Raw genomic sequence first — 18,070 nt, forward strand, 5'->3', positions numbered from 1 at the left:
TGCAGAAAATGACCACTTTTGCTAGATATAATTTTTTTTACTAATGTTTTGGTGATGTGTTTATGGCCGGCAATAAAGAGTTTTGCTCAGTAAAGTGATCGATGGAATTCATGTCCTCAATATTATGTTACAATATTTGAACAATGATGACGAAAACGGTTTTCTCTGTCGTGTCAAAAATTGTTATGCGCTTATTTTTTTATTTGATTTTGTGCGTGGCATAGATTTGCCTTGCACAGAGGACGCTTGAGCAGTGCGCAATTGCACAGGTGCGCACCTTAGAGGGAACATTGCTCACAACCTACCGATCTCAGGGCGGACACTCTAACCACTAGGGCACTGAGTAGGTGCCTATTAAAGTAATATTGCCTATTAAAGGAATACGGCAATTCAAAAAATATATTTTGACAATCATCCACAAACCCTATATGAGACAAGAACACACGACTTTCTCTTTTCTTCTTTTCTATGCGTTCTAAATAGTGAAAAACAGGTAATGAGGGTTCATACACTCTGCCTATAAGGGTCAACCGATTATCGGCCGGGCCGATATCTGTCAGTTTGACGTACAGTACAGGCCAAAAGTTTGGACACACCTTCCCATTCAATGTGTTTCCTTTGTTTTCATGACTAATTACTAGGGATGTCCGATAATATCGGACTGCCGATAAATGTAATATCGGAAATTATCGGTATCGGTTTCAAAAATAAAATGTATGACTTTTTAAAACACCGCTGTGTACACGGACGTAGGGAGAAGTACAGAGCGCCAATAAACCTTAAAGGCACTGCCTTTGCGTGCCGGCCCAGTCACATAATATCTACGGCTTTTCACACACACACAAGTGAATGCAAGGCATACTTGGTCAACAGCCATACAGGTCACACTTAGGGTGGCCGTATAAACAACTTTAACACTGTTACAAATATGCGCCAGACTGTGAACCCACACCAAACAAGATTGACAAACACATTTCGGGAGAACATCCGCACCGTAACACAACATAAACACAACAGAACAAATACCCAGAACCCCTTGCAGCACTAACTCTTCCGGGACGCTACAATATACAACCCCCCGCTACCCCCTAAAAATAAATAGCAAGGGGGAAGGCAAGGTACACCGTGGACAAGTCGCCACCTCATCGGAGGGCCAACACATACAGACAACATTCAAATTCACATTGACACATTAGGGCCAATTTAGTTTTCAAATTTAATTTGTGTAATTCTTTTTAATATTAAACTTTTTTTTCCGTTTGAATTTTGGTCATTGTTGAATTTATTTATTATGGTATTTAATTTGAATTTTTTGCCATATTTCTTTAAATATTAGGGCTGTCAAATGACTAACATATTTAATCGCGATTAATCACATTGTTCATAGTAAACTTATTTATGTATACATATACACACACACACACACTCACACACACACACTTATATATGCATATATAAGGATATATATACAACACACACATAAATATGTACGCACACACACTTATATATTTGTATATATACAAACATACACACAAGTCATACCAAAGACTATAAAAATGGGACCCATTACTTCCCTGTTTGGAACTCAGCATCAAGGGTTGGAATTGGGGGTTAAATCACCAAAAAGTATTCCCGGGCGCGGCCACCGCTGCTGCTCACTGCTCCCCTCACCTCCCAGGTGGTGATCAAGGGTGATGGGTCAAATGTAGGGAATAATTTCGCCACACCTAGTGTGTGTGTGACAATCATTGGTACTTTAACTTTAACTTTAAATACATAAAGTAAGTATATATATATATATATATATATATATATATATATATATATATATATATATATATATATAAATTATTAAACAATTAAAATATTTAATCACATTGTTCATAGTTAACTCATATATAAATATATATATATATATATATATATATATATATATATATATATATATATATATATATATATATATATATATATATATATATATATATATATATATATATATTAGAGATGTCCGATATTATCGGCCGATAAATGCGTTAAAATGTAATATCGAAAATTATCGGTATCGTTTTTTTTTATTATCGGTATCGTTTTTTTTTGTTTTGTTTTTTTTTTAAATTAAATCAACATAAAAAACACAAGACACACTTACAATTAATGCACCAACCCAAAATAACTCCTTCCCCTCACTCATTCACACAAAAGGGTTTCTTTCTGTTATTAATACTCTGGTTCCTACATTATATATCAATATATATCAATACAGTCTGCAAGGGATACAGTCCGTAAGCACACATGATTGTGCGTGCTGCTGGTCCACTAATAGTACTAACCTTTAACAGTTAATTTTACTCATTTTCATTAATTACTAGTTTCTATGTAACTGTTTTTTATATTGTTTTACTTTCTTTTTTATTCAAGAAAATGTTTTTAATTTATTTATCTTATTTTATTATTATTTTTTTAAATTACCTTATCTTCACCATACCTGGTTGTCCAAATTAGGCATAATAATGTATTAATTCCACGACTGCATACATCGGTTGATATCGGTATCGGTAATTAAAGAGTTGGACAATATCGGATATTGGCAAAAAGCCATTATCGGACATCCCTAATATATATATATATATATATATATATATATATATATATATATATATATATATTTGTATATATATATATATATATATATATATATATATATATATATATATATATTTATGTATATATATATATATATATATATATATATATACATATATATATATTTATGTATATACATATATATATATATATATATATATATATATATACATATATATATATATTTATGTGTGTATATATATATATATATATATATATATATATATATATATATATATATATATATATATACATATATATATATATTTATATATATGTCTTAATAAGGTTATCCAAAAAATAGTGCTCGATACCGTAGTAGAGCGCAATATATGTATGTGTGGGAGAAAAAAAAATCACAAGACTACTTCATCTCTACAGGCCTGTTTCATGAGGGGGTTCCCTCAATCATCAGGAGATCTCCTGATGATTGAGGGAACCCCCTCATGAAACAGGCCTGTAGAGATGAAGTAGTCTTGTGATTTTTTTTTTTTTCCCACACATACATATATATTTATATATATATATATATATATATATATATATATATATATATATATATATATATATATATATATATATATATATATATATATATATATATATATATATATATATATATTCATATATATATATATATATATACATATATATATATATATATATATATAAGAATATATATACACACAAATACATACTGTATTTGTATATGTACATGTATACATATGCAATATATGTACATGTATACATATGCATATATAAATATCAAACCCAGGATTTTCTTATTGTAAGGCACCGGCACTAACCCCTGTACCACCGTGTTGCCTGAAGCAAAACAGTCAAACTTATTTCATAATGTACTTTTTAAAGATAGTACCTCAAGGTAAAACGTTTTGTTTTAAACTATTTGTTTTTAACCATTTAAGTTAAAAAAAAAAAACGTAAGCTTTTTCAACAGTAAAAATGGTAGATTTTTTTGTTCCATGTACCAGGACATTTTACCGTTTTGTGCAAGGGCTTGACCCGCTTAGATGAGCATCTCTCAATCTGTAGATGCCAAAGCACAGCATGTTGTACGTCTTCAGTGCTTTACAGAACAAATCCCCGTAGCAGCCGCCATCCTGGTGAACACAATGATACACAACATTTAGTCATAATCCGCCAGGAAAAAAACACAATGAATTCAAGTTATTCCAAATAAAAGGCAGTAAATAAACAGCTGTAGAGAAGTCCCACATCCACTAGTAGCTGCTGTGCGTGATCTCTGTTCTTCACATCCGATTAAGCACGGCGAGGAGCCGAGAAGTCCTGATGTGTGCTGGGGGTAGTGCCAAAAATGTGTCATGTCCGCTTAACCGTCCCCTTACCCCCAAGTCAGCGAAGGGCCCGTCGTAGAGGGCCAGCTGGGCCACGCGACACCTGTCTCTGTTGGCCAGCGTCTGCGGCGTACTGTAGCCTCCTCGGAGGGCGTTCTCCTCGGCTAGCAGAGCCTCCAGCTCCGGCGTGGCTCCTCCTGTGACCAGCGTCCGGATCAGCGTGAGGATGTTGTCGTTGAAGTACGTCTGGGGAAGAGGAGTTGCAGATTTTAAACTAGTGTTATTCAACTGGCGGCAAAATCCGGCCAAGGAATGACACCGTACCGACCCTCCGAGATCAGTTCAAAACTTGGGAGACAAACTTTAGCAGCAAATTCCCAAAAACTCTAGGGTGAGCTTGGACCACTATAAACACATTGGCAGAACTTTGCATTGACATTTTAACCTTGCTAGCAAACTTGTGATTTTCATAGCTGAGACATTCCTCAAGGCACTTTTGGTCCTCTCCTTTTTGGCAGTTTTTTCCCGTAAAGTGATATAAAGTGTTGTCTATGGATGTTCTCGTTCATCCAGGTCATTGTATTCTCAGGGCATTCAATCAATCGCAACTGGACTGTTTGGTTTGTATTAGAAGACGTTTCGCCTCTCATCCTACTCAGTGGCCTAGTGGTTAGAGTGTCCGTCCTGAGATCGGTAGGTTGGGAGTTCAAATCCCGGCCGAGTCATACCAAAGACTATAAAAAAATGGGACCCATTACCTCCCTGCTTGGCACTCAGCATCAAGGGTTGGAATTGGGGGTTAAATCACCAAAATGATTCCCGGGCGCAGCCACCGCTGCTGCCCACTGCTCCCCTCACCTCCCAGGGGGTGATCAAGGGTGATGGGTCAAATGCAGAGAATAATTTCACCAAACCTAGTGTGTGTGTGACAATCATTGGTACTTTAACTTTAACTTTAGTAGGCTTCATCAGTTCATGCTCACAGACTGATTGGTCAGATCTAGTTGTAGACTAAGATTGGTCAGATTAGATATTACCAATAGACTACATCTGACCAATTTAAATCTACATATATATATATATATATATATAGTTGGGAAATTGTGTTAGATGTAAATATAAACGGAATACAATGATTTGCAAATCCTTTTCAACCCATACTCAATTGAATGCACTACAAAGACAAGATATTAGATGTTCAAACTCATAAACTTTATTTTTTTTTTGCAAATAATAATAAACTTAGAATTTCATGGCTGCAACACGTGCCAAAGTAGTTGGGAAAGGGCATGTTCACCACTGTGTTACATGGCCTTTCCTTTTAACAACACTCAGTAAACGTTTGGGAACTGAGGAGACACATTTTTTAAGCTTCTCAGGTGGAATTCTTTCCCATTCTTGCTTGATGTACAGCTTAAGTTGTTCAACAGTCCGGGGGTCTCCGTTGTGGTATTTTAGGCTTCATAATGCGCCACACATTTTCAACGGGAGACAGGTCTGGACTACAGGCAGGCCAGTCTAGTACTATGAAGCCACATTGATGTAACACGTGGCTTGGCATTGTCTTGCTGAAATAAGCAGGGGCGTCCATGGTAACGTTGCTTGGATGGCAACATATTTTGCTCCAAAACCTGTATGTAGCTTTCAGAATTAATGACGCCTTCATAGATGTGTAAGTTACCCATGTCTTGGGCACCAATACACCCCCATACCATCACAGATGCTGGCTTTTCAACTTTACGCCTATAACAATCTGAATGGTTCTTTTCCTCTTTGGTCCGGAGGACACGACGTCCACAGTTTCCAAAAACAATTTGAAATGTGGACTCGTCAGACCACAGAACACTTTTCCACTTTGTATCAGTCCATCTTAGATGAGCTCAGGCCCAGCGAAGCCGACGGCGTTTCTGGGTGTTGTTGATAAACGGTTTTCGCCTTGCATAGGAGAGTTTTAACTTGCACTTAAAGATGTAGCGACCAACTGTAGTTACTGACAGTGGGTTTCTGAAGTGTTCCTGAGCCCATGTGGTGATATCCTTTACACACTGATGTCGCTTGTTGATGCAGTACACCCTGAGGGATTGAAGGTCACGGGCTTAGCTGCTTACGTGCAGTGATTTCTCCAGATTCTCTGAACCCTTTGATGATATTACAGACCGTAGATGGTGAAATCCCTAAATTCCTTGCAATAGCTGGTTGAAAAAGGGTTTTCTTAAACTGTTCAACAATTTGCTCACGCATTTGTTGACAAAGTGGTGACCCTCGCCCCATCCTTGTTTGTGAATGACTGAGCATTTCATGGAATCTACTTTCATACCCAATCATGGCACCCACCTGTTCCCAATTTGCCTGTTCACCTGTGGGATGTTCCAAATAAGTGTTTGATGAGCATTCCTCAACTTTATCAGTATTTATTGCCACCTTTCCCAACTTCTTTGTCACGTGTTGCTGGCATCAAATTCTAAAGTTAATGATTATTTGCAAAAAAAAATAAAAGTTTATCAGTTTGAACATCAAATATGTTGTCTTTGTAGCATATTCAACTGAATATGGGTTGAAAATGTTTCCAAATCATTGTATTCCGTTTATATTTACATCTAACACAATTGCCCAACTCATATGGAAACGGGGTTTGTATATATATATATATATATATATATATATATATATATATATATATATATATATTTTGGAGAGGAGGCAGATATGATTAAGAGTTCTTTCTTTTTAGATAGCCATGTTAGAGTAGTGCCTAGTATTTTTCCTTTGTGTATTCTACCAGTTTCTTTTAGACATGGTCGTAAATAATTGGAATGGGAAGACAACCCCCACGTCTCTCTCTTTTTATCAGTGTTGAGAAGGGGGGTCTTTCTTTGTGTGAAATGAGTTGCCTTTTCCATTGGAATGCCAGAACAACTTAGGAAGCCGGTATTAATGTATTGCTGTAGGGCAGGGGTCGGCAACCCAAAATGTTGAAAGAGCCATATTGGACCAAAAATACAAAAACACATTTGTCTGGAGCCGCAAAAAATTAAAAGCCATATTACATACAGATAGTGTGTCACGAGATATAAATTGAATTAAGAGGACTTAAAGGAAACTAAATGAGCTCAAATATAGCTACAAACGAGGCATTATGATGCAATATGTACATATAGCTAGCCTAAATAACATGTTAGCATCGATTAGCTTGCAGTCATGCAGTGACCAAATATGTCTGATTAGCACGCCACACAAGTCAATAACATCAACAAAACTCACCTTTGTGCATTCATGCACAACGTTAAAAGTCTGGTAGACAAAATGAGACAGAAAAAGAAGTGGCATAAAAGACCTCCTAGAAAGTCGGAGAAAGTTATACATGTAAACAAACTACGGTGAGTTCAAGGACCGCAAAAATTAGTAGGACAAAACAGCACTCGCCAAATACTCGAATCAGTGAAGCATGTTTAATATAAACAGTGTGCTTTATAACAATTAGGGAGGTTTGTGTCATGTTTGTCCTCCTACAGAAACCATATTAAAACAAAAAATATATTTTTTTCCTCTCATCTTTTTCCATTTTTCATACATCTTTGAAAAAGCTCCAGGGAGCCACTAGGGCGGCGCTAAAGAGCCGCATGCGGCTCTAGAGCCGCGGGTTGCCGACCCCTGGTCTAAGTGGTTCTCCTGAAACTTTCAGTAAAACTTGATAATATTCCAAAACTGTCTTGACGGTCCTTCTTACTCAGCATATATGTCATCTAAAGAACTTGGGATTGGCCAGTAACTTAGATTCCCTTGGAGTAAGAACTGGTCTGACGCAACAATATATATATATATATATATATATATATATATATATATATATATATATATACACAGTCTGGCCCCCGGACACATTTTTTTTTAACCCAATGCAAAGTTTGGGGACCCCTGAAATAGACCAAAAGAGTAAATAGACCAAAAACCAAATGTCTACTGTACAGCTACTTCACTGCATACTTTTAACCTACTCAGTGGCCTAGTGGTTAGAGTGTCCGCCCTGAGATCGGTAGGTTGTGAGTTCAAACCCCGGCCGAGTCATACCAAAGACTATAAAAATGGGACCCATTACCTGCCTGCTTGGCACTCAGCATTAAGGGTTGGAATTGGGGGTTAAATCACCAAAAATGATTCCCGGGCGCGGCCACCGCTGCTGCTTACTGCTCCCCTCACCTCCCAGGTGGTGATCAAGGGTGATGGGTCAAATGTAGAGAATAATTTCACCACACTTAGTGTGTGTGTGTGACAATCATTGGTACTTTAACTTTAACTTTAAGTCGAGAACCCTCCCCACACATCAGTATTGCTATGACTCCTTCAAACAAATTCCTGTTACTCTCTGCAGTTGAGTAGGTCAAGAACATGCAAAATTAAATCAAGTTTAATGTCATTGCCGTGCATTGTCTGGTCAATGATTCTGCTCCGGTCCGACAGAAACACGGACTCGACTGCTCTCTGCGGGGCGTCAGCGTCTCCTGTCCTTCAAGCCGCCTCACGACCTGCTCTCCAAGGCGTGCAAAGACAGTCGGTGTCAGTCGGCGGCCTGTCCGAGAGTGGCAGCCCCGTCTCCGCGGGGGCCCCGTCTGACAGGCCTGCAGAGCCCTCATGATGGATGAGCACTGTCCATTAGCCGGCTTCACCTCTGACCGGCGCCGAGCTACAGCTGATGCCCACACACTACTCCCTCGCCTCGCCTCCGCACAGCATCTCTAACCTAACCGCCCCCCATTGGCTGCTGGGATGAAGCCATCACGACACCAAGCGGATAAATACACTTGGCCATGAGTGGGGGACGGGGGATGAGGTGTTGAAGGTTATATTTTTTCCTCCCTCTCTCCGCCGTCTGCCTGCTTATTTATGTGATCGTTCATGCGGCGGTGGCATTGTCGAGAGATGAAAGAACGTCTCTTCGGCCCGTTAAAAAGTCGAGCTGGTGTCACCGCCACGACGCTAACGTTCTATACTTACTTCATTAAAGGAATCTTAAGTTGAACGCCGTCTACTTCAAATGAGGCGGGACGCCAACCAGCCGGCTTTGATGTCAGTGAAGCTGGCAGGGAAGTGGGATCAATGTACACGATCACTTCGTTTTACACACGACTGCTCCGCAAAAACTGGTGCATCCACTGAAATTTGATGCTCAAAAATAAGCATTGCTCACTTCTCCGAACAGAGATGAGGCTCCTTTTTGAATTTCCTCTCTTGAAAGCCAAAGTATGCCAAAATAATGTATTTATTTCAATCAATCAATCAATCAATGTTTACTTATATAGCCCTAAATCACGAGTGTCTCAAAGGGCTGCACAAGACACAACGACATCCTGGGCCATACTTGCCAACCTTGAGACCTCCGATTTCGGGAGTTGGGGGGAGGGGGTGGGGTGGGCGTGGTCGGGGTGGGACAAGGGCGTGGTTGGGGGTGTGGCTAAAAGGGGAGGAGTAATATATATATATATATATATATATATATATAAGAAATACTTGACGTTCAGTGATATCTAGCTATATATATATATATATATATATATATATATTAGAGATGCGCAGATAGGCGATTATTTCATCCGCAACCGCATCAGAAAGTCGTCAACCATCCGCCATCCACCCGATGTAACATTTGATCAGAACCGCACCCGCCCGTTGTTATATATCTAATATAGACGATGCAAGGCATTAGTGAGGTTATAAAGCTTTTGCCTGTTAAAGAAAGGAGACTGATCCAATGCAGCACAGACATTCGCGTGCCACGCACACCAGTGCGCAATCATATGGGAGCCGTGCTGAGCGCACCTCCAAGCGCGTCTCGCTGCCGGCGACGGCCGGGTATGTGCCCGACGCTCCAGCGCCATCCATTTTCAGGGCTAGTTGATTCGGCAGGTGGGTTGTTACACACTCCTTAGCGGGTTCCGACTTCCATGGCCACCGTCCTGCTGTCTATATCAACCAGGGTGAACCCCACCCCTTTCGTGAGCGCACTGCGCGCGGAGTGACCCCTGTTACGCGCCCCCAGCAACGGGGGTGGCGGGCAGGTAAGTTGCGCGGGCGGAGCGCGCGGAGTGACCCCTGTTACGAGCCCCCGGCCACGGGGGTGGCGGGCAGGTAAGCTGCTTACCTGCTGCGCGTGACGCCGGCCGCGGCGAAGGCGGACGAGGCGGGGTGTCGGTGCCGTGGGCGCGGTGGTGACCCTGGACGTGCGTCGGGCCCTTCTCGCGCATCGCCTCAGCTACGGCTCCCGGTGGGGCCCTCTCGGGGGAAGGGGCCTCGGTCCCGGACCCCGGCGAGGCGTCCCTTCTCCGCTCCGTAAAAGTGTCCATCTCTCTTTTTTTTTTTCTTCTGTTGTGGCATATGCTGCAGGTTCCTGCTCGTTTTTCGTATGTGGGTAACAACATTTAACTATGTATATATATTTCCGAATTGGTTTAACTGCCACCCGCCTGAATCTATTTAAAATCTAATTTTGTTTTATTTCAACCACCCGACCTGACCCGACCCGCGGATAAAATCTAATTTTTTTAAATTTCATCCGCCCGATCCGCGGATAATCCGCGGACTCCGCGGTTGTGCCCGCAAACCGCGCATCTCTACTAGCTATATATATATATATATATATATATATATATATGTATGTGTGGGAAAAAAATCACAAGACTATTTCATCTCTACAGGCCTGTTTCATGAGGGGGGGTACCCTCAATCGTCAGGAGATTTTAATGGGAGCATTCGCATACCATGGTTTATATAGGGCACAGAGTGGGTGGGTACAGGCTGGCCTAGGGGCGTGGTGATTGGCTCATGTGTTACCTAGGAGGTGTTTCCGTCTATGGCGGCATGCTGTGACAATTTCGCTGCGCTTGTTGAGGGATGACAGGTCTGGACGGTAAATAATAAACAGTTTCTCTTTCAAGCATAGGTTGCATCTTTTATTACCACTATTGTAAGGTGTGCTGGATGCAAGAATTTGCCATGTTATTGAATATTCAACATTATTGTCTTTGAGGTCCCAAATGTGTTTGCTGAGTTCTGTGGTATTTCGCAGGTTTTTGTTCCTGAAAGAAGCCTTGTGATTGTTCCATCTGGTTTTGAATTCTCCCTCGGTTAATCCTACATACTGTATGTGTCGGATGTGTTAATGTCCTTGCGTATTACCTTAGATTGGTAGACAACTGATGTTTGTAAGCACCTCCCGTTGAGAGGGCAATCAGGTTTCTTTCGACAGTTACAGCCTTTGGAGTCGCTCTGTCTGGGGGCCGACGGCTCATTTGCAATTGTTTTGTTGTGGTTTGAGATAATTTGTCGTATATTGTTCATGCAGCTGTAGCTCAATTTAATGTTGTTCTTGTTGAATACTTTTCTTAGGGTGTTGTCTTTGGGAAAGTGTTTGTCAATCAGATTGAGGAATTTGTGTCCAATGTTAGTTGAGACGTTTTTGCTGTATGGGGGGTTGTACCAGATGATGTCGTTTCGTTTTCTGTTCTTTTTTGGCTGGTTTCCTGGTGTGGGTTCATAGGTGAGGGTGAAATTGTATCCGCTTTCATCAAGGGCTTTTTGGTACGGGGGGGTTGCTTGGTCAAATTCAGCTTTGCTAGATGACAGCATCGATAGCCTTTTATTGATTCCGGTAGGTATTCCTTTCGTGGTGGTGGGTGGGTGGTTGCTCTCATGGTGCACGTACTGGAGTGTTGTGTTGGGTTTCGTGAATGGTTGGTAGCTGTTATTTCTCAGGTTGAAAGTGACGTCAAGGAAGTTGACGGTTTGCTTGTTGGCTTCAATCGTGATCCGTAGGCCGTTCTCTTTGAAAATTTGGCATATGCGCTTCTTGGTATTCTCGCTGCTCCTTGGCGAGGCGCGACACACTGCCAGTCCGTCATCACGGTAAATACCAAGGTTCAGATTGAGGCTATATATATATATATATATATTTATTTTATTATATATGTATATATATATATATATATATATATATATATATACATATATTTAATTATATATATATATATATATATATATATATATATATATATATATATATATATATATATATATATATATATATATATATATATAAAATAAATACTTGAATTTCAGTGTTCATTTATTTACACATATACACACACATAACACTCATCTACTCATTGTTGAGTTAAGGGTTGAATTGTCCATCCTTGTTCTATTCTCTGTCACTATTTTTCGAACCATGCTGAACACCCTCTGTGATGATACATTGATGTGTGGCACGCACAAAAAGTGCTTTCATCAAATGCACTAGATGGCAGTATTGTCCTGTTTAAGAGTGTCACAACATTGCTGTTTACGGCAGACCAACTGCTTTACGGTATACAAAAAGTGACTGCTGTTGTTGTGTGTTGTTGCCACGCTGGGAGGACGTTAATGAAACTGCCTAACAATAAACCCACATAAGAAACCAAGAACTCGCCCTCCATCATTCTATAGTTATAACGTGATTGGGCAGGTACGCTTTTTTATATTGTGGAGGACCTGAGTCCGCCTGAATTTCGGGGGATTTTCGGGAGAAAATTTGTCCCGGGAGGTTTTCGGGAGAGGCGCTGAATTTCGGGAGTCTACCGGAAAATCCGGGAGGGTTGGCAAGTATGTCCTGGGCTCAGATCCCACATCAGGGCAAGGAAAAACTCAACCCAATGGGATGACAATGAGAAACCTTAGAAGGGACCGCATATGTTGTAAAAATGTGTAGAGTAAATATTGCATTTCAACATTTCTGTCAACAAAGATCAGCCTGCAACTTATAGCCATTTTGATAGTAGGCTATATAGACACTTACATCATGTGTTGCCTTTATTATAAGACTTATATAAGGTTTTTCATTTTTATGCGGCTCCAGACAGATTTGTTTTGTGTATTTTTGGTCCAATATAGATAGCTCTTTCAACATTTTGGGTTGCCGACCCCTGTCCTAAGATAGTAGTAACTTGGATGCACTTTAAAGTAGTCAGCGTGCAGCTTTCATCACAGTAAGATCTAAAAATCCTGTAAAAACAACTCAACACATTGCATTGTCGAAGCAGCACCCATCCCTAGCTGCTGGAAGCTGTGGTTTGTTGAGAAAAACGTTGAATTTCAACATGCACTGCGAGATTCGGAAGCATGATCCCCCTCCCTTATGAACAATAACATATTTGCTGGAATGTGAGGGGTCTACTTTATGAGGGACCGTTAGGGACATTATTCAGAATTACCTCTTACATACACGACTGAAATGCTCTCACATAAACAATTGAAATGTTTTTCTCTCACACATACTACTGAAACACTCCTATACACACTACTGACACACTCTTATACACACGACTGAAATGCTCTCACATAAACAATTGAAATGTTTTTCTCTCACGCACACTACTGAAACACTCTCATACACTACTGAAATGCTCTCACATAAACAACTGGAATATTTTTCTCACACGCACACTACTAAAACACTCTTACACACACTACTGAAACAATCTTGTACACACTACTGAAATGCTCTCACATAAACAACTGAAATGTTTTTCTCTCACACACTACTGAAACACTCTTATATACACTACTGAAATGCTCTCACATAAACAACCGAAATGTTTTTCTCTCACACACACTACTGAAACACTCTTATACACACTACTGACACACTCTTATACACACTACTGACACACTCTTATACACACTACTGAAATGTTTTTTCTCTCACACACACTACTGAAACACTCTTATGCACACTACTGATACACTCTTATACACACTACTGAAATGCTCTCACATAAACAACTGAAATGTTTTTCTCTCACACACTACTGAAACCCTCTTATGCACATTACTGATACACTCTTATACACACTACTGAAATGCTCTCACAAAAACAATTGAAATGTTTTTCTCTCACACACTACTGAAACACTCTTATACACACTACTGAAATGCTCTCACATAAACAATTGAAATGTTTTTCTCTCACACACACTACTGAAACCCTCTTATGCACACTACTGAAACACTCTTATACACACTACTGAAATGCTCTCACATAAACAATTGAAATGTTTTTCTCTCACATACACTACTGAAACACTCGTATACACACTACTGACACACTCGTATACACACTACTGAAATGCTCTCACATAAACAATTGAAATGTTTTTCTCTCACACACACTACTGAAACACTACTAAAACACTCTTATACACACTACTGACACACTCTTATACACACTACTGAAATGCTCTCACATAAACTGAAATCTTTTTCTCACACACACACTACTGAAACACTCTTACACACACTACTGAAACACTCTTATACACACTACTGAAATGCTCTCACATAAACAATTGAAATGTTTTTCTCTCACACACTACTGAAACCCTCTTATGCACACTACTGAAACACTCTTATACACTACTGAAATGCTCTCACATAAACAATTTAAATGTTTTTTCTCTCACGTACACTACTGAAACACTCTTATACACACTACTGAAATGCTCTCACATAAACAATTGAAATGTTTTTCTCTCACACACTACTGAAACACTCTTACACACACTACTGAAACACTCTTATACACCCTACTGAAATGCTCTCACATAAACAACTGAAATGTTTTTCTCTCACACACACTACTGAAACCCTCTTATGCACACTACTGATACACTCTTATACATACTACTGAAATGCTCTCACATAAACAATTGAAATGTTTTTCTCTCACGCACACTACTGAAACACTCTTATACACACTACTGAAACACTCTTATACACACTACTGAAATGCTCTCACATAAACAATTGAAATGTTTTTCTCTCACACACTACTGAAACCCTCTTATGCACACTACTGAAACACTCTTATACACACTACTGAAATGCTCTCACATAAACAATTGAAATGTTTTTCTCTCACACTACTGAAACACTCTTATACACTACTGAAACACTCTCATCCACACAACTGAAACACTCTTATACACACTACTGAAATGCTCTCACATAAACAACTGAAATGTTTTTCTCTCACACACACACTACTGAAACCCTCTTATGCACACTACTGAAACACTCTTATACACACTACTGAAATGCTCTCACATAAACAACTGAAATGTTTTTCTCTCACACACACTACTGAAACACTCTTATACACACTACTGAAATGCTCTCACATAAACAACTGAAATGTTTTTCTCTTACACACACTACTGAAACCCTCTTATGCACACTACTGAAACACTCTTATACACACAACTGAAATGCTCTCACATAAACAACTGAAATGTTTTTCTCTCACACACTACTGAAACACTCTTATACACACTACTAAAACACTCTTATACACTACTGAAACACTCTTATACACACTACTGAAATGCTCTCACATAAACAACTGAAATGTTTTTCTCTCACACACTACTGAAACCCTCTTATGCACACTACTGACACACTCTTATACACTACTGAAATGCTCTCACATAAACAACTGAAATGTTTTTCTCTCACACACACTACTGAAACCCTCTTATGCACACTACTGAAACACTCTTATACACACTACTGAAAAGCTCTCACATGAACAATTGAAATGTTTTTCTCTCACACACTACTGAAACCCTCTTATGCACACTACTGAAACACTCTTATACACACTACTGAAATGCTCCCACATAAACAATTGAAATATTTTTCTCTCACATACACTACTGAAACACTCTTATACACACTACTGACACACTCTTATACACACTACTGAAATGCTCTCACATAAACAACTGACATGTTTTTCTCTCACACACTACTGAAACACTCTTATGCACACTACTGAAACACTCTTATACACACTACTGAAATGCTCTCACATAAACAATTGAAATGTTTTTCTCTCACATACACTACTGAAACACTCTTATACACACTACTGACACACTCTTATACACACTACTGAAATGCTCTCACATAAACAACTGAAATGTTTTTCTCACACACAAACTACTGAAACACTCTTACACACACTACTGAAACACTCTTATACACACTACTGAAATACTCTCACATAAACAACTGAAATGTTTTTCTCTCACACACACACTACTGAAACACTCTTATACACACTACTGAAACACTCTTATACACACTACTGAAATGCTCTCACATAAACAATTGAAATGTTTTTCTCTCACACACACTACTGAAACACTCTTATACACACTCCTGAAACACTCTTACACACACTACTGAAACACTCTTATACACACTACTGAAATGCTCACACATAAACAACTGAAATGTTTTTCTCTCACACACTACTGAAACCCTCTTATGCACACTACTGATACACTCTTATACACACTACTGAAATGCTCTCACATAAACAACTGAAATGTTTTTCTCTCACACACACTGCTGAAACCCTCTTATGCACACTACTGAAACACTCTAATTAACACTACTGAAATGCTCTCACATAAACAACTGAAATGTTTTTCTCTCACACACTACTGAAACCCTCTTATGCACACTACTGATACACTCTTATACACACTACTGAAATGCTCTCACATAAACCATTGAAATGTTTTTCTCTCACATACACTACTGAAACACTCTTATACACACTACTGAAACACTCTTATACACACTACTGAAATGCTCTCACATAAACAACTGAAATGTTTTTTCTCTCACATACACTACTGAAACACTCTTATACACACTACTGACACACTCTAATACACACTACTGAAATGCTCTCACATAAACAACTGACATTTTTTTCTCTCACACACTACTGAAACCCTCTTATGCACACTACTGACACACTCTTATACACACTACTGAAATGCTCTCACATAAACAACTGAAATGTTTTTCTCTCACACACACTGCTGAAACCCTCTTATGCACACTACTGAAACACTCTTATACACACTACTGAAATGCTCTCACATAAACAATTGAAATGTTTTTCTCTCACACACTACTGAAACCCTCTTATGCACACTACTGAAACACTCTTATACACACTACTGAAATGCTCTCACATAAACAACTGAAATGTTTTTCTCTCATACACACTACTGAAACACTCTTATACACACTACTGAAACACTCTTATACACACTACTGAAATGCTCTCACATAAACAATTGAAATGTTTTTCTCTCACACACACTACTGAAACACTCTTATACAAACTACTGAAACAGTCTTATAAACACTACTGAAATGCTCTCACATAAACAACTGAAATGTTTTTCTCTTACACACTACTGAAACACTCTTATACACACTACTGAAAGGCTCTCACATAAACAACTGAAATATTTTTCTCACACGCACACTACTGAAACACTCTTACACACACTACTGAAACACTCTTATACACACTACTGAAATGCTCTTACATAAACATCTGAAATGTTTTTCTCTCACACATACTACTTAAACACTCTTATACACACTACTGAAACACTCTTATACACACTACTGAAATGCTCTCACATAAACAACTGAAATGTTTTTCTCTCACACACACTACTGAAACACTCTTACACACACTACTGAAACACTCTTATACACACTACTGAAACTGAAACTACGTAGCGGACTTTGCTATGCAGAGATTTGGAGAACGTGTGTGGTTTGCTGAGTGGACTTACGGCGCTCATCAAAGAGTCCAGGACGCTGACGGCGAAGGCGGTGCCACAGGCGAAGGGCTGCGTGAGGTACAGCTCCGTGTCGGGGTCGTCGTCGTCGTCTTGGTCCAAGAATTGAACGTTGGAGTCGTTCACTGGAGACGGGCGGAAACGCAAGCAGGAGTTAGCGGAGGATGCAGTGGCGAGATGTCAACTTTGACGTATAGCGCTTTATCAACGGGGAAGGAATCATTGGCGGACGAAGGTAAAAGGCACAAAATATGACTCGAGGTGCAGGGTTCTCACAGCCAATCAACAATTATCATTGTTATGATAATTATACACTTACATATATATCTTTATAAATGGTTTGAAATAGGTCAAATATATATTTTTTGTAATTAGCAAAATATATATTTTTCTTTTATACAAATACAA

General features: G+C 39.2%; 1 protein-coding gene across 23 annotated transcripts in view; it reads right to left on the reverse strand.

Annotated features, from left to right (window-relative positions):
- The window catches only part of kcnma1a (potassium large conductance calcium-activated channel, subfamily M, alpha member 1a), a 691,811-nt gene that overhangs the window by 30,493 nt on the left and 643,248 nt on the right, over positions 1-18,070 (reverse strand). For all 23 annotated transcript variants that reach the window (XM_061936588.1, XM_061936904.1, XM_061937671.2 and 20 more), the window contains 3 exons: positions 17,657-17,787; positions 4,014-4,208; positions 3,649-3,767 (listed from right to left, as the gene is read on the reverse strand). In XM_061936588.1, the coding sequence (XP_061792572.1) occupies positions 3,649-3,767; positions 4,014-4,208; positions 17,657-17,787 (445 nt within the window). The remainder of the gene's footprint in view (positions 1-3,648; positions 3,768-4,013; positions 4,209-17,656; positions 17,788-18,070) is intronic.

Source organism: Nerophis lumbriciformis, linkage group LG02, assembly GCF_033978685.3.
Source record: "Nerophis lumbriciformis linkage group LG02, RoL_Nlum_v2.1, whole genome shotgun sequence".
In the NCBI taxonomy this organism is placed as follows: Eukaryota; Metazoa; Chordata; class Actinopteri; order Syngnathiformes; family Syngnathidae; genus Nerophis; species Nerophis lumbriciformis.